The 25,013-nt window shown below is 34.8% G+C and overlaps 1 protein-coding gene across 1 annotated transcript in view; it reads left to right on the top strand.

Annotated features, from left to right (window-relative positions):
- KCNH8 (potassium voltage-gated channel subfamily H member 8) overlaps nt 1-25,013 on the top strand; it is a 283,777-nt gene that overhangs the window by 175,680 nt on the left and 83,084 nt on the right. The window contains exons 6-7 of the mRNA XM_054595068.1: nt 4,788-4,945; nt 11,017-11,224. Of these exons, the coding sequence (XP_054451043.1) occupies nt 4,788-4,945; nt 11,017-11,224 (366 nt within the window). The remainder of the gene's footprint in view (nt 1-4,787; nt 4,946-11,016; nt 11,225-25,013) is intronic.

The following is a 25,013-nucleotide window of genomic DNA, read 5'->3' as shown; positions in this document are numbered from 1 at the left end:
AAAGACTGACCAAGTAGAGCAATGAATCTGCATTAAGCTTAAACATTTCTCTGGGAAAACTATTTGGATGATTCAGAAGGCTGCAGTTATGGGCGACTGGTAATTGGCAGCTTCATCACAGCAATGCACCAGCTTATGCATCACATCTCGTGCAGAGTTCTTTGGTGAAGCTGCCAGGTGATTCAGCCCTTCTATGGCCCAGATTTGGCACCCTGTGACTTCTGGCTTTCCCAACACTAAAATCACCTTTGAAAGGGAAAAGATTTCAGACTATCAAAGGGATTCGGGAAAACATGATGGGGCAGCTGATGGAGATTCCAACGCAGTATTTTGCAGTGTTTTAAACAGTGAAATAGATGCTGGGAGAACTGTGTGAGGTCCCAAGGTGCCTACTTTGAAGGAGACTGAGGCATCATTGTCCAATATACAATGTTGCTTGTATCTTGTATCTTCTTCAATAAATGTCTCTATTTTTCATAGTATGTGGCTGGATACCTTCTGGATAGACCTCATACAAACACATGAGACACTAAGGTTTTAGGTGGGAAATTCTTAAGAATGAATTTGCTGTGGTTTTAGAATATTCTTCCTGATTCAAACTCTGTGTGTGTATATATGCTTATAGGACACTTGTGCACATTGGTAACAAGTAATTAATAAGAAAAATCCTACAAAAAATTTGGATATTAACAAGTACACTTCTATGTATTTTTCAACATAAAGTTGAAAACATCACACTATACTTTCTAGATGCCTCAAAGTGAAAACGATACTACTGCCTTTCAGGTAAATTGTGGGTTGTCTGGAGGAGATCACATTCTTACTGTAACATTTTAATGAATTGCTTATGTAATTTGCCAAAAATACAAAACTTTATGGGAAATGAGGCAACCAGCCACTGGGGGAGGAGCCGTCGTAGTCAATGTTCTTGAGGCTCCACTTGCCCCTGACTGTCACAGGAGGGCCACCAGATGTGGAAGACCCTTTGCTTTCTCATCACAGTCATTTTATTCTACGCTCCCTTCACTCTTAAAAAAGAAATTGTATCGTAACCAAATGCAGGTGTGGCTACCTGCCACAACTAAAGCCAATCTCTTGAAACAGGTGCTGGTGAAAAGGAACATGCTTAATTCAGATGCCAGCAGAGAAGATGGGGAACTCTCATCTCAAAGCCCTTCTTAACTTTTCAGTGCACGCAGAGGTTTTTATAAGGAAGGAAGGGAAAGCAGAGCAAAGAGATCAAGGGAAAGGGTAGTAAAGAGCTCTGCAGGCAGATTAGCATATCCCTTCTGATAAGGACCTCGAAACTGGTCAAGCAGTGCTTCGGTTTGCATCATCCTGGTTTTCGTCATCCTGGTGTTAGGTCGTCCTGGTTGAAGGTTAGCAAATCTATCAGAGATGGGATGACTGAAGGTCAGAATCTGTATCTTCTGAAATTAGTTCTTAAGATTGTTATACAAACATGTGGTTTATCTACAAGCTACATATTATTTAGAGTCAGCATTTACAGAAACAATATCAAAAGAATGGTGGGGTGGGTTACAATTGCTTGCTATTACAGTACTAGTCACTCTGCCCTTCCATTTTAGGGAGTATTTACAAACATGGAGTTTTGGTTCTAGAACACCACCACCACTGCATTCATATCAGTAGAGAGAAAGCGGAGTGAATTCTCAGTTATCCCTAGACAAAAACTTTATTCTTATATTTTCAGAATCCAGGACATTTCATTTCCTCACATTCAATTCTATGACTCTGATTTAATATTTTTCACCTGGGAGGTACTAATGCTGAATTTGTTCTAAGCATTACACTGAAGACTGCATTTTCCTGCACCAACCTATTTTTATTCTTTCTAAAAGATATTTAAGATAATGAAAGAAAATGGGACCAAGTATCAAATGATGCCCTGTCTCTCTGTTGTTTATTAGCTTCAGGGCTTTAAAAATGTAAAATCTCCTTCATAAATTTAAGGAGATTTCTTTAAATCTCCTGAGTCATTGGTAAAATGACAGTGATAGCCATATACATGAGAGAGTTGGCATGGGAACCACATTAATAAACGTGAAAAAATGTTTTGTAAATCACAGTATAATAGAACTATGTCTCTGATTATCGTGTGACAAAATGAGGTGTTTTAGAAACTGGTATCCAAAATAATACTAATCATTCAACAAACCTATATAGTCTTTGCACAGTACCATAGTCCTGGTAATCTTAGAATATAATATATATCTAGGTTCCCCCCCCCAAATAAACCTAAACTATTTCCATATTTCAAAAATGGATTTGTATCTGTAGATTTTTTTTAAAAAAATCGCTTTTTTAACTGTTATCACTATTTGTGTATGAAAGTCTTGTCATGACTTCTTTTGAAATCTAAAATTAGCATATCTTCATTCACCTAATTAACTCAGTTGAGTAACAAATTATTTTTAAAAGCTTTCTAAACTAATGCTTTGTAATGATTCATTCAAGAAAATATTTTTTTCTATTCAGAAATGTGCATCTCTGTTGTATTCTTTAATAAGTTGCATGATTAACAACATAGCTTTATAAATGTTTGCTGCATCCATCAACCAAAGGCCAATCAATTCGTTCCTTCCTCCATTCAGGGGTGTGCCCCAGGTATGTTAATGGCGGCAGTGGGTTTTCTGTGAAATGTGTGGTAGACCTGGTGATCAGGTAAATATGCAAGGTATTTATCCCTTCAATTTTACAATAATTTATAGACTTATCTCAGCATGTGTTGTAGAAACCAAAGTTTCATAAATAACTCTTTGGATTTCTCACTTGTAAGATGAAAACCTAAATGTCTAACCTGAGCTTTCTTTTGGAAACCAGTAAGTTGAAATCTCTGCTTTCTTTCAACAGCTGGTGGTCTGACTTGGCAAACTGCTTTGCTAATGCAGAAATACATAAGCTTAGAAAGTTAAAGGGAAAGACTGAAAAGTTCACGTCATGCTGCATAAGACCCTCATGGTGCTCCATGGGGCTCCTCGTGGTGGCCATGCTTCAGTGATGCTCTGGCTCTTTGCCATGATGGCCCTTTTAGTGGGCAGTGGGAAACACCTCAGCATTATGTTCAGACCTTTTTGGGGGGGTTATCTACTAGCTTCAACTTTTCCTATTCTCAGTATCAACAATGGAAGTATTTTGATAATTTTATTTTTAGACAAAACGTATCGTCTAATAATGCTATTTTTAAAAGGCCATTCACAAGAGACTAGAGCAATTATTGTCTTTGCATTTCTGTTTGGGGTTTTTTGTTTGTTTGTTTGTTTGGGGGGTCACCTGGAACTTACTTGCAGACCTGTGTTGTGATTGGTCCCTCTTAAGGCACTAAAACCCAAAGTGCTGAATCAGAATTTGGGAGACTTGGATTTGAATATTGTTCTTTCACTAACTAGCTGAGGGGTTTAATCCTGTGCTTTAGTTTCATCATCTGTGTGACCCTGAGCAAGTCACTAGACCTCTTACATGCCTCTTTCCCTCATCTATAAAAGGGTTAGTGAAAGTGGCCTACCTCTTAGCATTGCTGTAAGGAGTCAATGAGAGTTGTATTTCTAAAGGGCCTAGAACAGTACTGGCCTCATGCTAAGAACATATGTATTATCTGTAATATATAATAGATATAATAGTAATCTGCCTCGTTATAATTCCTGTATTATTTTACCTCACAAGGCTATAAGGAGAATCAAATGACATAATAAATGTTGTATTAGTTCGTTACTGTTGCAGAGCAAGTCATCACAAACTTAACGTCTTAAAAGAACACCCAATTATTATCTCATATTTTCTATAGGTCAGAACTCCAGGTATTGCTTAGCCGAACGCTCTGCTCAGAGCCTCACAAGGCTGAAATGAGGATGTCAGCTAATCTGTGCTCTTTCTGCAACTCAGAATCCTCTTCCAAGTCATGTGGCTGCTAGAAGAATTCACTTCCTTATGGTTGTAGGACTGAGGATTCCATTTCTCGCTTGATGTCAGCGAGGGGCTGTTTCCAGCCACTAGAGACTGCCTGCTGTTCTCTGCCAGGTGGCCCTTTTCACAGTATGGCAGTTGCCTTCTTCCAGGCCAGCAAGAGCATGTCTCCCTGGCTTCTAATCCCTTCCCGTTAGCTGAAGCTTATCTGGTCAGGTTAGGCCACCATTCAGTCATATACTGCAACGTGATCATGGCCTCATATCTCATCATGCTCGTGGGTTTTTCCCTCATTCAAAGGAAAGAGATAATATAGGGTTGAGGATCCTGGGGGGTCATCTTAGAATTCTTCCTTCCACAACTGTGAATATAAAGTAAAAAGTAAAAATGCTACATATATGAAGTACATATTATTATATATTTTATCATTATCATCATCATAGTCATGATATCAATAAATTTCTAACCTCATACAACACTATGCCATTCATTTTTATTGATTTAAATTAGCTGTAAAGGATATTTTAGTTCATCTGATTATTATGTAACTCAGAACTTTGCATTCCCTTCATAGTACCTGGAATGTATTCATAGTAAGTACTCAGAAAATATTACTTTTTTCACCCTTCTTAATACCTGTGTGTGAAGTTGAACCAGATCTGTCGAGAAGAGCATTTTGGATGTTATCAATTTGAAATAGGTTAAGCAGTTACCATTTGTCTAATTTTATTTAATTTTATACAATTTTCTTTGTTCCTCCCTTCCTGCATGCGTGTCTCCCTTTCTCCCTTCCATCCTTCCTTTTTTTGTCTTTCCTCTTTACTTTCTCTTCCTTCCTTTTCTTCTCTTTCTTTCCCATACAGATATTATTTTAAATTTCCGAACGACCTATGTCAGCAAGTCTGGCCAAGTTATCTTTGAAGCAAGATCAATTTGCATCCACTATGTCACAACCTGGTTCATCATTGATTTAATCGCTGCTCTGCCTTTTGATCTCCTGTATGCTTTCAACGTCACAGTGGTGAGTAAAGAAAAGAGCTCCCTTGCACGTGACCTTGAAGGCTGGTTTTATCCCTGTGTTTATTTTTTGCATGTTCAGGTTCTGCATATCTGTGGAAATTTGGGAACCAGGACTTTATGTCCTTTTTAATAAAGATGAGAAGGTGCCCAATGATATGCAGGCCAGATTCTCCACTTGGGAAAGTTACTTCCTTTTGAAATTCACATTACCTATTTCTAGTTATTTAAATACATACTTAGAGCAAAGATATTTTAAAAAGTCCAAATTTATACTCGATACATACTTACTAAGCAAATCCCTTAATAAGAAAACCATCTATAGAAATATAGTATAAATTTATATTACTTAGGCAGATCTTTGCCTCCAAAGGTTGGTGGAGAGGTTGAAGATTTCCTACTTTTGTGATCTTGTTTCTCACTTCTGGAGTGTTTTATTATTCATTGGCAAAACAAACAGAGACCAATCAAGATGGAGAAAAATGCTAAAATTAAAGTACGATAATTCCATAGCTTTTTAAAAGTCCCAGTAAAAATGTTGCATGACTCAGAAACCTAAATGACACAATGACCAACATAAACTTGAGAGTTCTTTTGAATTGTTATTAATATTTATAACCTGCCTTTCTTCATCTGAACCTTTATCATGATGTCTCCTCACAGGAAAAAAAGAAAGTATGCCTACTTTTAGTAATAGCAATCTTTGCTATTTAATGATTGATATCCTTACAAGGTTAAGTGCTCCCTTAAAATTAGAAAGAGTTTTGGGGAGGTATAATAGCATTTTTGAATGAGTAATGCAATTTGCTGCTAGCATGAGCAATTTTAAGAGGAAAAAATTTATTAAACATTAATTCTAATTAAGCATATTTCCTACTCAGATGACAACATCCTGTAGAAATAATATTCTCTATCAAGAACATAAAAGCATAGTTTCCAATATTAAACAAAGTGATCAATATTTCAAATACAAGTAATATTAACTTCAGAATGAAGAATGAACTGTAATCCTATTTCATACATATTTGTCAATTGTCAGTTTCCTGTACAGTCGCATCTTTTTATTTTTCTTTTTTTAAGTTGGGAAGTTGAGGGTGTTAACATCTTTAGAGGTTTATAATTCAACTGAAAGTAAAGCACTGGGGGGAAATTTAGTACATAATATCAATCAGTGCTACATTGAATTGTTATCCAGCCTCCTTAAAGTGCTTTTTAAGATTGAATTTGACTAGATAAGTGTACTATAATGAAAGCATAATGATTTAAATCAGGCTTTTGCAAGAATGCAAAAAAAAAAAAAAAGTCCAAAAGGAGTATATAATTTAAAACATGCTAAAACATTTTTACCAAATTCTCCTAAAGAATTGTTAAATAAATGGTGCTTAATAGCTTGTGCTATAAATTAACTTGCTTCATTGCTACTAAATACTAATAATATTTTTTATACTCCATTTCTCTTTGAACACTGGACAAATAGGATAATGTTACATATATTATATAATTAGATTATAAAACATATAAAATAAAAATATATAACATATTTATATATCAACATCTGCATTGCCTAAAATTAACACAAATAAAAGATTATTGAAAACATTTATTTCTCATATTTTAATGAATTTTAAATACCTGTACACTTTCACTGCATTCCGGCTCTCTTTGTTCATTCTGACTTGTGAAATCTGGCACAAATGCTTTATAAAGAATGCAAGTTTTAGATTAACATCTATGTCAAAAAGAAAAAGGAGGACAGAAGGAATCCTTTTCTCTTCAGTGATCATTTTTCTGCTTTCCACAAAAGCATATAACTATTTAACACATTGATACATAAAATTGATATTCCCCCAAATAAATTAGCTGGGTTGAAATATTTTATTTGAACATAAAGCTTGTTTAACACATTGTATTTCTTTCCCAGAAAGCATAAGTTTATGTTATGCCATTGTTATAATGGAAAGAAGGGAAGAAGGAAGGAAGGAAGGAAGGAAGGAAGGAAGGAAGGAAGGAAGGAAGGAAGGAAGGTCGGTTGTGGTCTTCCAGATCTAAATTGTGAGCACTAAATTAGTGCATCTCCACAGATGACAATGAAAAATACAGTTTTAGCTTTGGTTCTGTCCACAATTTCTGATGGCAGATGTTTTATATATAGCTCACATATTTATTTATTAAAACTTACTATGTACAAGTCCCTATGAAAGGCACTATAAAAGATAAAATTATGAACGAGACATAGGAAGTTCGATAGCGTGGAAAAGGCAAAAGTACAAATCCTAGTTTATCACTTATCATCTGAGTGACTTCCTTGGTAAAATTACCAAAATTGGTCTAAAATAAGAATAAAAATTCCTTCAGGGTTTCCAAGCAGCCTAAAAAGGGACAATGTTTCTATAAAATACCTTGCTAAGTGTCTAACACCTAGAAAGACCTCAGTACATGTTCATTAGCTCTTCTCTGTCTCTCTCTCTCCTTGCCCCCTACCCTCTTTCCTTCCCTCCCTCACTTCCTCCCACTGCGCTCCTTCACTCTCTTTTTCTTTCCCTCCTCTCTCTCCCTTTCTCCTCCCTAGTTGATAGCCAGGAGATATCCAAGGCCATTTGAAACAGAGGAAGTTGTCATTTGATAGGGGGTTTAATGAATGAATGAATGAATCACTCTTGTGCCTGTCTGCAAGTAGCTTATAATTCTCATCAGTAAAAAATTCAGTACAACATCCCAAGAACAAAACGCACCCTTTCCTTTTTTTAAAAAATATGTATTTCCACTTAAATCAAATATGCCTTTTTTTCTTCTGTTATTCATCAGGAGCCAAAATTCACATTTATAGCAAGAAGTTCTCTACTCTAAAAGGAATAAGTATAATTTTTTTAAGTGCTAGCAAAATCATTAGGGCTACCTCATCCTGGAACACCAGGCTATACCATGTTCTTTGTCTTTGCAATTGGCTATTGTTCTCACCACAAGGACAACTGAGGTGGAACTGGGCTCTGATCCCACAGAGCCCATCCTGGGGTCATCACGGATGGGGAAATAAAATAAGTCGTCCCATATGCTTTTCTCTCAGTCTGCCATAGGAAGGAGGGTGGCGATTCCCTCTAGTGGAGAAGGCCCCGAGCCCTTCTCTTGAAGTGGCTTTTATTAAGAGCCATATGCACAGGGGTGTTGATGCAAAGCTCCTCAATCAATATCAAAGGCTATGTTTACAGAAAACAAATAGAGATCATAGATAACAATTGAAGGAACACAAGAGATTTGCCTCAGGTTGGGGTCTGTGAATAATGTAAATTTCCTTCCTAGTATGAGCTGGTTATCATATCTTTTGAGGGAAGAACAAAGCATGCCTCAAGGAACCTACTTCTAGGCCTGATTTTCCCTGGGAACCACCGGATCCAGTTTAGGGCTGTATCTGCCTTTAGTAATGTTTCAAATAAGAGCCAGGTGGGCGGGGCAGAGCCACTAAGAGATAAGGAGACTTCTTTCAGATAGAATGAGGACTCTGGCCATATCAAAGCCAGGGAGTGAGGGTCTTTTGCCCTTTCTCCATGTTCCCCAAGATCTTCCCTGATGCCCATGCAGCTGTGCCTGTCATAGGTTGCCCCTGTCATCGAGGGGTCTTACCCATCATTGACTAACCAGCCATCCTCCGGGGCCAAGCAGGATGATGTGAGGGAGGCAAAGGCTGTGCCTCTGCCAGGGGGACAGGTTTTGTCTCCTCAGTGGCCTATTTTCAGAAGGCCTCCTAGCTTAGCTCGAGCCTTGGGGCCCTCTCGCCTGTCAGTGGGACTACAGTTCCTGAAACCAGATGGGGTGTTTCCCAACAGACAGCATCACACTCTTCCTCAAATATCTCCTTTCTGATCAGAGAAAATGGGAGATTACCGGCATCAATATCATATGTTCAGGTGGCATCTTAGTTTGCTCAGGTCGCTATAGCAAAATATAAGCTGAGTGGCTTAAACAACAGAAATTTATTTCTCACAGTTCTGAGCGCTAGGTAGTCTAAGATTAAGGTCCCAGCCAATCTGGTTCTTAGTGAGAGCCCACTTTCTGGCTCATAGACAGCTGTCTTATTACTGCATCCTCACATGGCTAGAAGGAAAGGAGAGGAGAAGAGAAAAGAGGAAAAGAGAATGGAGAAAGAGAGAGGATGGGAAAGCACGAGAGAGCACTCTCTCATCTCTTCTTATAAGAGCACTAATCCCATCATGAGGACCCTTCCCTCATCATCTCATTTAAACCAAATTACCTCCTAAAGACCCCACCTCCAGATAACATCACCTTAAGGGTTAGGACTTTACCAAATGATATATGGAGGGATATAATTCTGTTCATAGCAAATGGCTTCTTCCATCTGGGACTTCTGTTCCAGGTTTTATTTTAGTTATTAAATTGTCATCTGGTATCTATCAAATTGTCTACCTATAAAATAAACTCCACTCCTAGAAACTCCTCTAAGCTACAGAGTAGGAAGTGCAAAGTCCTACCATGTAATCGTCTGGCTTACAAACAGCTAGAGAAGTGATAGGTGAGAACTTGGCTGTGAAGGAGAAGAAAGTAATATGTCATGGAAGGATGACAAAAAGAAATAAAAGAGTACAGCTAGCTGGCAAATTCCTCAACTGACCTTATAATTTTGTTATATTTCAGTATAGAATGATTTATAAGATTACAACTGAAAACACTTTTATCGAATATCTATTATTATATTAATTTTGGAGCATTGACATTTAATTTAATAACTTATCCATCCATCCATTTAAGTACTTATTGAGTACTCACTATGTGTCAGGCACTGATTGAGGTACATCTTTCTTAGAGAAAAGGGAAGATGGCTAGTAGTAGAAGCAGCTAGAAGTTGACAGACTTCAGTTAATTACAAAGGCAACTTTCAAAAGATGCTCACTGTGAAGGAAAAACTGTTATTTGGTATAGCCATACAAACCACTCACTTTTCTATTTATTGCCCCCCACCAAAAAAAAAATTAGAAAATGTCAAAGAATTTGTCAAACTCTGTTTGCATGGGTTAATGTTTTCCTTGACTCTTCTTTTTTGGAATGTCCTTTGAGGCTCTCTGAAGGTGTGAAAAGAGTGTATGTTAGTGCACTACAGATGTTCTTAATGGTGACATTGACTATTCTGGTGAACACCAGTGGTGCACAGTTTTCTGTTGGGCCCTAAAGTCAGAAAAATAACCTTTAGCTACAAGTCTTTTGCTTTAATGCATACAAAGGCAGGACCTGGGTGATTTTTTTTTAATTTTCCATTTGATTTTGGTTTCCTAAGTATGTTTGAGAATGTAGAAGCTTCAAGTAAATGTTTTCTTTATTGATAATATTAGACGGAAGAGGCAGGATACTGTACTTGTGAGCAGAACTTAGTCAAGTGTTAAAGTTCCAATTATTTTTCAAAACCCTAGGTTACTTTTATTACCTAGGTTTTCAGGTTTTTATTTCAGTTTATACAATTTATTGTTACAAAGAATATCTTTATAGCCCTGGCTGGGTAGCTCGGTTGGTTAGAACATGGTCCTGATACACCAGATTTTGGGTTCGATCCCCAGTCAGGGCACACACAAGAATCAACCAATGAATGCATAAATAAATGGAACAACAAATTGGTGTTTCTCTCTCTCCCTCCCCTTCTTTCTCTCTCTCTCTTTAGAAAAATCAATAGATTTTTTTTTTTAAATTTCCTTACACAAAGGATGGAAAAGTGGGATTGAAAGAAAATATATATGAGGGTATGAGATGGCTTACATACATTCCTGATATCATAATGTGTTTCAGTTCTGTATCAGAATATATAAAATTATATTCAGTCACACAGGTAAAGAAAGAGATAAGTCTTAATTAAGGAAGATAAATATTTACTCACAGGAGAAAAAGTCTTATCTTTCTTTATCTTATCACTTTCCAATATAATATGTCAAGAGATGACTTAGAAGTGGCCATACAAATGGAATCATGATTATACTTAATTTCAAGAGCTTTCCCAAATGGCTGTAAGTTAAAGTACCTGCCATGGCACTAAGTGAACCCATGAGCCAATTTGTGCCGCATTGTCTCCTACCACAGGTGTCTCTGGTGCATCTCCTGAAGACTGTTCGCCTGCTGCGTCTTTTGCGTCTCCTGCAGAAACTAGACCGTTATTCCCAACATAGCACAATTGTCCTGACTCTGCTCATGTCCATGTTCGCCCTCCTTGCACACTGGATGGCTTGTATCTGGTATGTCATTGGAAAAATGGAAAGGGAAGACAACAGCCTTCTGAAGTGGGAAGTTGGTAAGGGCTTACATTTGTCACATTTTCCATTTTTTTAAGTGAAAGGGAAGATTGTCTAGAATTTGGAGGAAGTGAAAGATAAATATATAAAACATATCCTCTGATGGTTAATTTGTCCCTTTTTTTTTTTTTTTTTTTTTTTTTGGTGAGGAGGAAGCCCCTGCAACAAGTGATTCTTTTTGAGAAAGTTTTCTGGAACAACCTTACAATTTTTTCAAAAAGTAATGGATAAAGCTTTCAGTGGGTGTACTGCTTAAAATAACCAGCAGCCTGCAGAGGTATTTAGATAAGTAATGTATGATCTTACCTTGACATATGCAATGCAGGGCGAATAAGTGTAAGTCACCGGGCAACTGGCCTACAGCCAATCATTATGATATTTTAAATCATAAAAAAAATTATCATTGGTATCTTAGGTGGCAAATTAATCGAAAAAAAATCCCTCCTTTTTTTTTTTAAAGAAAAAGAAAGCTATTAAAATGACAAACTTTCTGCATTAAGCATACTTTGAGAATTTGTGATATTTATTCTGGATAAATACAAATATAATTTGTAAGGACTGGATATTTATAGTATGATTTGTAAAATTTTGTGTTTTGATAATACATGTGAGTTTAAGGGAAATTTTCCAGCTGTTACATAATTCTACGTAAATGAATCTGAAATGTTGGCACATGAACACATTTTTTCATTTATGTCAACCAAAAGAGCCTTTAATGGAAAATGAAAATATCTGCATTCTTCTCACAATCATTTCCTGAGTTGCCTGGTGGTTATGTTTAGAGACAGTAATATGTTTTTGGCTCAGGGAGTTCCAAATGCTTCTGTTCTTATATGAGTTCAATGTTGGAGGCATATCTCACACTGAAACACTATTTTGAGGGTGGCCTAGAAGGTAATGTGAGCATCCAAAAGAAGAAAAAAAGGTTTACTTTAGGTGGTTGGGGGAGTTTGATATAGCTGATTGAGGCTTAGATATAACTTTTGTGTGTATGTATGTATGCATGTGTGTATATTTTAAATGCCTTACTGGTTTTCCAGCATCATTTATTATATAATCCATTTATTACTACTAATTAAATATGGCATTTTAATCATACTTAATTATTATGTATACTTGACTGTTATGAGGTTTCATTTTTTTCTTCACTGACTGCGTAATTTTATACCAATATTGCAGAATTATAATTACTGCACTGTTTTAATTTTGGTACAGGAAATAGAGTGGAGCCATTTTAGCCAATTTACTCATTTAGATCAATATAAGAAAAAAATCTGTCCCCCAAAAAATCTAAATGGCTTTTTAAATTGGTCTTCATTTCAGAAATTAATATGGGGAAATGAATGCTTTTATACCATGTAGATAATTTTGCCATCTAAGGTTATGTTCTTTGATTTCCATTTATTTAAATTTTTTAAAATATAATAAAATTGTATAGTTTTCTTCACATGGGTTGTACATATTTCTTGTTAAATTTATTTCTGAGTCATATACATTTTTGTGCTTATGGGACTGGGATTTGTTTTCTATTAACTTTGTTTCAGTTATTGGTATAAGAAAATCTAGGGACTTGAAAATAACACTGTATAGATATCTCAAATATGTGTCTAACAAATTTTAATTAGTTTCTTTGAGTCTTTTAGAAAGGCAGTCATATAATCTAAAGTACTAATAAATTTCTCCCTTACTCATCTAAGTCTATGCTCTTTTTGGCTACTGGTTTGAGAAAATTGTTTATTTTATTAAATATTTACTCTAACTTCACTAAATGATTTTACTGAAAATATATTTTATAAACTTCTAACAAACATTATTTTTGATGCTTGGTACTCCAGAAAATCAAGCCAAATTTAAATCATAGCTCTCAAAAATATATTTCATATTAAAAGTTGGGATCCTCTATTCTAACCACAGTCTGACTACTAATTACTTGCATGACCTAGGAAGTTTTATCAAAATATATTTGTCTTTGAAATGAGATCCTTGCCCAATTCTTACTCAGTCTCAATCCTTCTTGAGTCACAGTCCTTTGGAAAATGATGGGAGCTGTAGATCTCTGATGGTAAATTTGTATACCCACATAAAAATAGTTTGCCTAAACTTGTAGATAGTTTGTATATTCATGATGTTCTTTCATGGGCTCATGGAAGAAAGAGAGAAAGAGAGAAAGAGAGAAAGAGAGAAAGAGAGAAAGAGAGAAAGAAAGAAAGAAAGAAAGAAAGAAAGAAAGAAAGAAAGAAAGAAAGAAAGAGAGAGAGAGAGAAAGAAAGAGAGAAAGAAAGAAGGAAGGAAGGAAGGAAAGAAGGAAGGAAGGAAGGAAGGAAGGAAGGAAGGAAGGAAGGAAGGAAGGAAGGAAGGAAGGAAGGAAGGAAAACGAAAGGAAAGGAAAGAAAGAAAGGGAAAGAGAAAAACATCCCAGAGCTAGATGATCTCTGAGATTGTTTTCAACTTGGAGAGAATTTAATTAACCATTCCTTTAAGAAAATTGTCTTGCACATGAAACATAGGTACACTGAAGAAATAGTACCTTAGTCTGTTGTCTTGTTTTTTATGAAGTTAAAATTGGGTCAGAGCTACCCTAACTCATCAGTAAAACAAGTTTTAGTCTTTCTGTTATTTCCAAGTTCTGTACCATTAGGATGTAATTTTTTTCTCTACAAAAATATACATGCCATGAAATCCCTTTTGTTTAATTCACTTCTTCCTAAACTTCTTAACAATTGGAGGATTTTAGCCACAACCATGTACTTCCAATTTTATGATGCAACCAAAGCTCAATAAGTAATTTCACTTTACATGAAACTTTTAAGAAATGTAAATTGAGAAAAAGCAATGCCACTCTCTAGAAGCAATATGGAAACTTGTGATTAAAATGCTCAAAATTTTATTTCTGATTTAATTTCAAAAGGATAATCAGAAGCAAAGCTGACTTCCTCATATCTTAAGAATTCTGTTATTTACATAGTGTTCTAATTAAGTCAGCTGGTATCTCTTCACAAAGTATCTTTAACTCCAGCATTTTTTTTTTATCAATCTTTATACTCAATGAACTAGGCAATTGAGGTAGCTCTAGTTGTGTTACTTTCTATTTAAGGCAACCGTGGTTCATAGACTCATAACATATTAGTGTAAGGAAGAACCCTAGAGAGAGTATATACTAAACCTCTAATGTTACTTAATTGCTTTTCTTTGATGAGGCATCATGAACAGTGCACAGGGAGTCACGAGTTTAAGAACCTAATCTTGGCTCCAGGACTCATATTTCTTTTGTGAAAAATGAAGTGGTCAGAACAAAGGATCTCCAGAACCTTCAGATCATCAACTTATTTTTATTTGAAAAAGGAGGAAATAAAACACATTTAATTTTACTCTAACATATTCCACAAACTAAAATAATGTATGTTAATTTCCAGTAAAGATAACATCTTAAAGAAATAATAGGAAATAAAATGTGAGTTCCATGGAAAACAACCAGAATGTCAGTATTTTTAAGTTAGTTACCTTTCTTCGCCTATTACTGTCCCTCAGTAAATTTTAGAATATTGGGTCCAGATAAGAGTGTTTCTTAATAATAACCTTGAATGAAACCTTTCCCTTCTGCCCACTCACATTCATATGAGAGGCAGAATAAAAACATCATGTCACATCTTAGCCATCACTGAAAATTAGGATCAACTATTGATTTATTATTACAAGAAATGAAAGCAATTTCCACTCAAAAGCAGGTAAGTAGGATTAGATTTTTAGATATAGTCGACAGACAACTGGAGTTTTTGAGAGACCCATACTAATGGAAGCTCTTTATCCCTTTACATGAAACGCTCACACTATGCCCTTTGATTCAGAGAGGGAAGGTATCCAAGAAAATGGAACAATTTGCCTGCTACTGCACAGATGTGGCTTTAAAACCGAATGGTAGTTCTGCCAGGCCCAGGAGCTTTTTTATTCCAACCAAGAATATCAGAGTCTTCAAATTGCGTAAACTTTCCTGTCTTCGAGAGGAAGACAGGGCAAGGAGGTATTAAAATGTTAGAGGAAATGCTTAATATTGACCAATAAGTGGAAAACTATAAATTAAATGGGCTTTTGAAAATTTAAGTGTCACCATCAAATAGAATTTAAAATAGCACTTGCACCTTATCACAAAAACTAAGGAACACAGGGAAAAAGACAGGGGAAAAAAAGATCTCAAGAAAACACAACTGTAAGAAATAATAGATCATAAAGCACCATGATTATAATGAATATTTAATGACATGGGGGAAACAGGTTATTTCAAGTGAAGAACTGAGGATTCAATTTCCATGATTCTTATTTAGGACAAAAAGGTAGTCACACACACAGAATGGAAATAAATTTGGTGAGTAGTGGAATTGCTTGTGAATTTATTTTTCTTTACATTTTTAAAAATAATTTATGTATATCAAATAAATATTTAGCTTACATTTATTAAGCACAAACTACATGCATGGTGCCACACTTAATACAATATATTTGTATACCTTTTCTCCTCTCATCTTTATTGCAGTCTCATGTGGCAGATACAACCTCATTTTACAAAAAAAGGAAATAAACTTAGAAAGTTTATTTCTTAGAGACTTCTTTTTTAAATTATGAAATATTTTAATATGCAAAAAAAGTTTAGAATGAATATAATAGACACCCTCAGATATTATATCTTGTAAAACATCTTGCTATATTTCCTTAATTTCTATATTTCAAATCAATACACTATTACAAAGCCAAAGCCACAATGCAATATAATTCCCACTTGCTCCCTCATCCTTTCCTCCTTACTATTCTAAAGTTGGTGCATAAGATTTTCTTAGATGCTATTTTTACTGTACACATATATTAATAAAATAATGTTATTATTGTGTTTAACTTCCACATAAATCATTACAGATGGAAATAGTAATAATAGAACTAGTAGTAGTAGTAGTAGTAGTAGTAGTAGTAGTAGTAATGATGATAATAACAGACATACATAGGGCTTTCTCAGTGCCAGGCACTGTTTTAGGTACATTGCATCGATGGATTCATTTAATCCTGCCATAATTCAACAAGCCCCAAACTATCAGCCCAGTACTTAGAAAACTGAGGCATATAAATTAAGCAGCTTGTCCTAGGTCACACAGATTATACTGAAGCTGGGATTTCTTGCTTCCTTTGTAACTTTTTACATTCTCACAGAGCTTTCTTTAAAAAAAAAAAAAAAAGACATAATAGATATAAATCCTATAGATTTATTTATTTTTTTAAATTTTATTTTATTTTTTCAAATACATTTGTCTCTGCCTTTATTTTTATCTGTTTAGTAGAATTCTATTGTACAGTAAGCCAGTTTGCTTTTAATTGATTTGTCCATTTCTCAGTTGCTTTGCACCTCTCATTATTACAATTATTGAGCAATCAGGAATGAAATGCAAGTTTTGTTGTGCACATGAGTAAAAATTTCTCTGGGCAAGATATGTTGCTCAAAGGGCGTATCTGCAAAATTAACATGTTTTGCCAAATTACTCTCTAAAGCAGTTGTACCAATTTATTATTTGGCAGCATTATAGGTGTTCTTTCCCCAGATTTTCACCAAAAATTGTTACCAGTGTTTTCAAACTTGTGAAACTTGGGTGTGGTTAAGGGGAAGAGTGGAAGGTATCAAGTAGTGTCTAATTTTTATTTTAATTTCCACTTCCCTGAGTAAGTAAGGTAGAACACATTTTCATAAGTTTGGGGGCCACTCTAGTTTCCTCTTTGGTGAATTAAACACTTAGCTCACTAATTTTCCATTCTTTCATTCCTAAATAGTCTAGTTAATGTCATATATTTTTAAGTGTCGAAGTATTTAAAAATTGTTATGCACTTTATATGGGAATTTTGAAGTTAACTCCTCATGATTGATTTCTAATTACATTCATTGTTTATCACAGAATTTGGTCTATATTTTATTAATTCTTTAGTATTTGTTGAGGCTCAATTTGGAATATACTCTTTGTATAATTTCTTGAATATAATTTTTAGTTCAAGGTTTTATATATGTTCATTAGATCTGCTGAATTTTATTATACACATATTATAGATCTTTATTAACTATTTTATATCAAACATATATAGAAATTTTATTTGGTAGTGTTTATTTCAGATCTCTATCATTTTCCATAGTGTTTAATTTCTTTTTTATAGTTCCAGTTCCTTATTTTTTGTCTATTAGATCAAGCTTCTGTATTGAATTTAAATATTTTAAACATACTCTTATTGTATTCCTGCTTTTTATTTTATTAATTCAAGTATATCATGTACAAATTTTCTGTTCATCTAATTCTTGCAAAAGGTAAGCTACTTCCTGATGTATTTTGTAATATTTTTTAAATTTTTATTATGAACTCATCTTCGATAGAGCTTCTTTTTGTAGAAATCTTATGCAGGTTGATTTATGAGAATATCCAGAATTTTTGAGTTGTTTGGGTTTTTTTCCCTATTGACAAATACAATAGACTTATTCTTGCCCAAGAATAAAAATTTTTGAAATTTCTTAGGTTCAGGGTTCTTGTGCCTCATGGATAGTGTACTTTCAGACACGAATGCATACAAGGCACAAACTTGAATTTTAAAAATTTTCCAGACTATTTTATTCAAACTCAAATCTCCTTGTCATATTGCAAACGCTTAAGTAAATATTTTTTATCCTTCTCACTGCATGTGTCACCTTTTGCTCTCCCAGCTGTAAACAAGGAGTCAGTTCCAGTGTTTTAGGACTTAAGTGTTCTCTCCTGTGCGTGTACAGGCAGGAAACCCAAGACCATAGAAGTTATTACTCTGATTAGCTGCTCATCCTTGTCTCCCTATAAGCACCACCACCATGTCTCAGCTGACACAGTTGCTACTTCTCAGTTTTACAGATAGAGATTTCACTTCCTCTTTTAAAAAAATACACACACACACATATATACATATAATATGTCTGTATATATATACATAATCCTGCCAAAGCCATAGTACCCATTTCTGACCCCCTCAAAATAACCTAAATTCCAGTGTGATTTTATTGTATATTTTATTCGAAATATAAGAATGGTTGTAATTCAACCCAAAAAAGGCCAATTGAATGAGGGTTAATTACTCAAGATCTTATTTGCGCTTGGGATGCCTTTATGAGGGAATATCATTTAGACTGAAAATTTCAAATCTCCAATTTTTCTAACAGAATTGCTCAACTACCAGGAAAATAAATTACAATGCTGTCTTAAGGAGACATCACTAAATGTACTTAATGTACAATTATTTTTTCTAGTTACTATATTAATCATAGTAATTCTTTGAAAATAGGTGATAATTTAATGAACTGCAGATTATTTTCCTAAGAGACTCTAGATACAGAGAAAGAATAAAACAGAAAAGGAACTGTGTCATTGAGATTGTTGCATTTAAATCCCACCAGGTTTCCAGTATTTACTATAAAATAAATACTTCATGAGGCCCTCAGAAGGACAATGTTATGAGCAATATGAAGAATTATAAATTAGAGCCCACCTTCTAGAAGTGTACTGTATTGTTAGAAAGTCAAGAGGTAGACATAAAAATACACAAAAAATTATTACTTTTTAAACATTGGAAAGTAAAGGTGATTCTAAATGAATCTCCATGAAGACAGCATTTGAACTGGGTTTCAAAATGTGAGTACTATTTTGGAGGAAGATTCATCAGAGAACATTTAGGAGAGGGACACAGTGTGAATAAATGGTATGGAAGGAGGAGATTTCACAATGTACATGAGGAACAGTGAGTGGATGAGGTGAATTTGTTTAAAGTAGAAGTTCTTGAACATCTAGGGTCACAAAATAGGAAGCCCAGAGGAGAAAGAGATAGTGTCCAGGGATGAAGTAGGACAGGTATTAAAGTAAAGGTTGATTAAATTAAGGTCGAAAAGAAGTGAAGAGTGAAAGACCCATCTGAGGGAACCAACTGCCACCTAACTCTGGCACCAGAATAGATGAAATCTGATTATTCTAGAGAACTTGGGAATCACAATTTTTTGGGAAATTGAGGTCTTTTGTGAAATACCTCTGATATTTAAATATTGACAAATCATTCAAACTTGAAAAGCATGGTATAAGAACCAAACAAAGCATCTGTGGGCTTGATTAAGCCCATACATAGGTCACCAACTTGCCATCCCCAAGACACAGTGAGAAAAAAGGGGATAAGACCAAAATAATGAGTTGGAAGCCTAGTTGGGACGAGCTGATATAATCCTCCAAGACAACAAAGGTCAGAAAAGGTGTGACCTAACTAATCTAGTATTTCAGGAATTTTTTTACAAACTCAAAAGGGAGAAACACAAAAAATACTTCTTTTCATATTTTCCAGGCTCTTTAGTCTAGCTGTATATCCTCCTGAAAAAGAGGACATATGCTATTTGTGGGAAATTGCTCTCACACACTACAGACTTGCACTAATGAAAAGTTCTCCCTTGTTTGTTATGCTGATTTTGTGAATATTTTTATAAAGGGTATCAGATTTATAAAGAATTTCCACTGGGATACTTTCCCCATTTGAGATTTTTACAAACACGAATATAACTCATAATACATAATAAGAAATACAAGGTAATTAAACATTTTATCTAAACTAATTAGACATCTGGCATAAAAATTTCAATAACTCTTCTCTCCTTTTTTGTCATGTGTGAATGTGTGGGTGTTTTCTTTGTATCTAGTGTGTCTCCAACTAGCTAAAAACACAAGAAATAATTAAAATGTGTTTCACAGTCTAAGACCCTATGGAGGCTACTGCCAAACTCTCCTTGCTGATAAAATCTTTTTTACTTGGACATGAGTCATTTTGGTTTTTTTGCCATTGAGACAAAGACAAAACCAAAACCTAATTTTATTTCCTCAGAAGCTCAGGGCCAAAACCCCATTCAAGACAGAAATTACTTATGAAGACCCATTTTTAAAAAGTGATGGATTTGGCTCTGGCTGGTGTGGCTCAGTTGGTTGGAGTGTCCTCCCACAAACCAAAAGGTCATGGGTTCGATTCCCAGTCAGGGCACATCCCCAGGTTGCAGGTTCATTCTCCTGTCAGGGCACATATGAGAGGGCCACCAATCGATGTATCTCTCACAACAGTGTTTCTCTCTCTGCCCGTCTCCTGCCACCCCTTCCTCTCTCTCTCTCTCTCTCTCTCTTTCTCTCTCTCAAAGAAATGAAAAAATGTCCTGGGGTGAGGATAAAAAAATAAATAAAATAAAACTGGTGTATTTGTATCCTGGTGTATTTGTCCATGCCCCTATCCCCTACACCAAGATTAAACAGACTGGTAGAAACTGGATACCAGAAAACTCATTCCATTGAAATATCAAAGACAGATATAAAAGTTATTGTAGCTTTTGAACTCTATATCCATTTTCCCTTACAAAGATAGTGAAAATTAACCTTGAGCTTGACAGCTCCCTGTGAACCTGAATTTGGTCTCACAGGATAAGATGCTATATTGCAGTTTTTAAGAATGTGAGTTCTAGGTTCAGACTTCAAATTTGGCCTCCTCTACTTTCCATCTATGAGTTTACATGTATTACTTACCTGTCTAAGGTACTATTTCCTTGTCTGCAAAATAGAGATAGCATTAGGTACTTCATTGGGTTGTTATGAGAATTAAATGATATTAATGCTCCATGCACATCAACTGCTACTGCCGCCACCGCCTCTGTTGTTGTAGCTATAATTATTGTTGTTGCTGACAAGCAGATTCTATTAAAACCATTACTATAGAGTTGATTTTGTTCCCGAGTGGACATGTACTTTTTTTACAGTATTGAAACCAGTGCCCAAACTGTCTTCAGTCTCGACTGAAAACCTGCTGCTGATGGTCAGGGATTACGGATTTATTTTTAGCTATCTTTCTATTGTAGTTTAAAATGGAATTCTGTCCAGGTTGGCTTTTTTTAATGTGATGCACAAAAGGAGGGCAGTATTTCTAATTTTATCATCTGCCCATAAAAATCATGTTTCATTGCTAGCTAATTCCATTCACTTTAAAAATGTACTGGCTTAGGTTTACAGATTGCAAAGCCATTCTGTGGCTGAAATGGTATATTTTGGAATATGCAGTGACTCTTTCTGACTCACTCAGGAGTAACCTATAAAATGATTTCAAAGGGAGGCAAAAAGCATGTGATTTATATTGAGAGTATGTCATAAGTGAGGATACATGATTCCTGTCTTCAAAACAGTGTTTTATATGTTTCATACAAAAATATTTCTTCACACCAAATGCAAATATATTTTCAGAAATCAAAAAAATAATAGCATGGCATAACAGGATTCTGAAGAATTAGACATTCTTAAATGAATAATTCAGTATTATTTTGTTGACAATTAAGCATATGTAAATCTGTGATTTTTCACAGGCTGGTGAGTGGTTTTAGCAAGTCATGTTATGGTAGCCATTATTTACAAATGTATGGCCACACTGAGTGTGTGTTTTGTGTGTGTGTGTGAGAGAGAGAGAGACAGCAATTCATTGCCACTGCCAGATTTTAGAATTTGGTATTCTTTCAAATTAGTCAATCAAACATTTTTTATTCTTTAGAGTAGAAGGATTCCGTCTTTGGGTACAAGTTTAATGGAATTATTTTAGTAAAATTTTCTATTTGCTATGAGTCAACAATTATATTCGGAGATATCAGTCTATTAAAAATCTTCATTTAACCAAATGCTGAATTGGTTTTGAAGAGTAGAAGATGTTTTGATCCTATCATTTTTAATCTCTCTTTTTAACAAACCTCACAGATGATTTGTCCTCACTCTCTTGACCCTTAAAGACATTTCCACTGTATGTTTAATAATACAAACATTCTCATTGGAATGAAAGCAACATTTCTGGGTTCTCATATAAAGGGTGCTTGTCAAAACTTCATTATCTTAATTTAATTTTTGGATCAAATATCTCTATAGCAGGTTTAACCCATTCTTTTATATTTGTTTTTAAAATTTTAGTAGAATTGTTTTATCAAGACAAGTTCTTTTCTACATGAAATGTTACACCAAAGATTTAATTCATCAATCATTTTTTAATCCCACATGGGGAAGGATGTTTTCTTTTGTGACAACATTTCTACCAAGTCCAATTTTCTTAATTTACGGTTTTGGGAACTGATCTTTCAAAATTTATTCTTCTGTCATTTTTGGTCAGTAACAAATTTTACTTTGTGTGATTTTAGGTATTGTAAATTTTATTTTGCATTCATTATTTGTGTCTAATTTTTTCTCAGTCAATGTTTCCTGATTTCAGTGTTTCTAAAGAATGTTTATTTTCAACCAGGTTGTTTTGTTTTGGGAAGGAACCAATTTTAACATGCTCTGTTTTAAATATGGTCAGTTGTATTTATCTCATTTCTACTAATCATGTTTGCTAATTGAACAAAATAATTAAAAATGTCTTTATTTCTTTGGACAAAAAGCAGACAGCATGAGATAAAACAAGTGACGGTGCCTACATGGAGGCAGGGGTCAAATGACATTGAAATTACAACAGTGGGTCAAAGTGTCCTTCTTTGAATTTTGAGACATCTCCACAAATCACTCAGGAGACACATGTTTTTGCTAAGTGATAGTGATACTTTAGATATTCAATATATTTCATCCTCTGTCTACATGTATGGGTCAATTTAGTCTAACACCCAAAATTCCCCACTGAGATATGTCCATTTTTAGTTATATACATGATATGTGATGAAAATTAATTGTCAGCTCATCTTCTATTTTAGAAAGCTAATTTATTTTTAAATAATACAGTTATTTGTGAAAAGTGGTAGAAGGTACAGAAAAGGTGAAAAGGAGCCAGCATTTACCTTGGGCACCATGGCAGATGGTTTACGTAATTATCTTTGTCAATTCTCTCAACAAACAAAAAGGTGTTTTTTAGTCCCATTTTTTAGTTGAAAAAAAATTGGAACTTAAAAGACTAGCTTATGTGAAGTCAAAATGTTAACTAGTGATGGGGCTGAAGTTCAAGGCACTCGGCAAATCCAGAGCCTGTCTTATGTATATGGCAGGAGTATCTATTCTGCAGTCTTCATGACTTAGAAAGATATGCTTTATCATCTGGTAAGTATGTATTGAGTGTGTATGAGGTACCACACCCTGAGCCAAACTTGGGCATCAAGTGCATAAAGAGACCATAATCCCTATTCCCAGAAATCTATTAAAAATGAAGATCTAAATGAAAATCTTCATTTTTAATAGATTGATATCTCTGAATATAATTGTTGACTCATAGACCTTGTCTAGTGGGAGTTCCAGGCAGACAGTCAGATGAGATTAAAGTGCAGGAAGGCCTTCAGTGGGGGGGATAAATGGGCTCAGGGCTGAGATTGATCAGTTTAAGCATAGGAATGAAAAGCTGAGTACATAGATACTGACAAGTGCCAGAGGATAAAAATATTCTCTAAATAAAAATTGCTAAAGGTGAGGGGAATGTTGCAATATCCTGAAAGATTCTTAAAAATGTTGGTGTTGTATCAAAATAATGATGATGATTTATAATGATTAAAAATTATTATCTAACTACCAGCATAAGAGTTGAATGCCAACAACCTGAAATCATCAGTATGAACCTCTCTGAAGATGGAAAAGTATCTTTCATTCTTCTGTGTTTATTGGGTGCTGTAGTCTGACTGAATGACCCCAAGAAGAATACCAGAGGTTTCTCAAGCCTTAGTACCTTTTGCCTTATTGTTTCTTTAAAAATTATTTCTAAAATTTTTTAATGTACATTGAATATTCTCACAATAAAGTTGAAAGAACTCCACTGACTAAGGAGAATGCTACTGAATCCAACTTTATTTATGATTTTCCTGTTGTACACACACCCCCCACACACACACACACACACAGGAGAATGATTAGACAATTTTTCTTGTTAATGTATTCGAAGGTTCTTGCTAGGAAGTTAGCAATTGTATCAGATATTAATCTTTCATGTAGCAGCTTAAACCCAACTTTTCTTGTGGTTGTTGATTTTTAATACCTTCAAAGAAAAGAAAAAATATATTGAGTTGGAAAACTTGTAGGTTAAGCATATTTTATATATGACTTCCTGTCCTTTACCCCCCTTTTCTTCAGCAACATTGTATGAACTTCTTTTCTCAGTATATGCATTGTACATTTGACCTAGTTTCTTTATTCCTCTGCTTTCAGCTTCCCATAGTGCACTTTTCTGCCATCTTTGTTATTCCAAATTCTACCCATTCTATACAGTGCAATTCGAATACTTCTCTCTGCTCCTAACCCTTTCTGATTGTTCCTGCAAGGACCACTTAGTTTGGTCAACCTTATGTTTGTATGAGTTACCCCAGTAGACTACAAGGTAGTGAAGACCCACCTCCCTTATTTTATATCCCACACAGCATCTTGAACATTATGCATTATTACTAAATATTGGCTAAATAAACAAATTAGTTAATTAACTAATTAGGGGCCATATAGACTACTAGACAAGTGGAAACAATTAAGGTAATATTTTAGTCTCTTTGCTCAAGAAAAGTTTTGTGTTTTTTTTTTTCAGGAGCAGTAGAAGGTTAAGCAAAGGGAATTTGATTGTACACTTGGCTGGAAACTGGATGTGAGAGCAGAGCATTCAGGAACCAAGGCTTGTCATGAAGGGACAGTTGCTGAAAAAGAACTTTGGCTGTGTTCAGTTCTGAGACAAAACATCAAAAATAGGCTTCGATAATCTGCAAGATGTACATTAATAGGAAACGAAGAATAGGACGTGGTGTCATATGACCCT

The sequence above is a fragment of the Pteronotus mesoamericanus genome, unplaced genomic scaffold, assembly GCF_021234165.1.
Source record: "Pteronotus mesoamericanus isolate MK-2021 breed Mesoamerican mustached bat unplaced genomic scaffold, CSHL_Meso_final scaffold_54, whole genome shotgun sequence".
Classification (NCBI taxonomy): domain Eukaryota; kingdom Metazoa; phylum Chordata; class Mammalia; order Chiroptera; family Mormoopidae; genus Pteronotus; species Pteronotus mesoamericanus.
The sequence above is the reverse complement of the archived record's forward strand: the minus strand, read 5'-3'. Positions and strand labels throughout refer to the sequence as shown.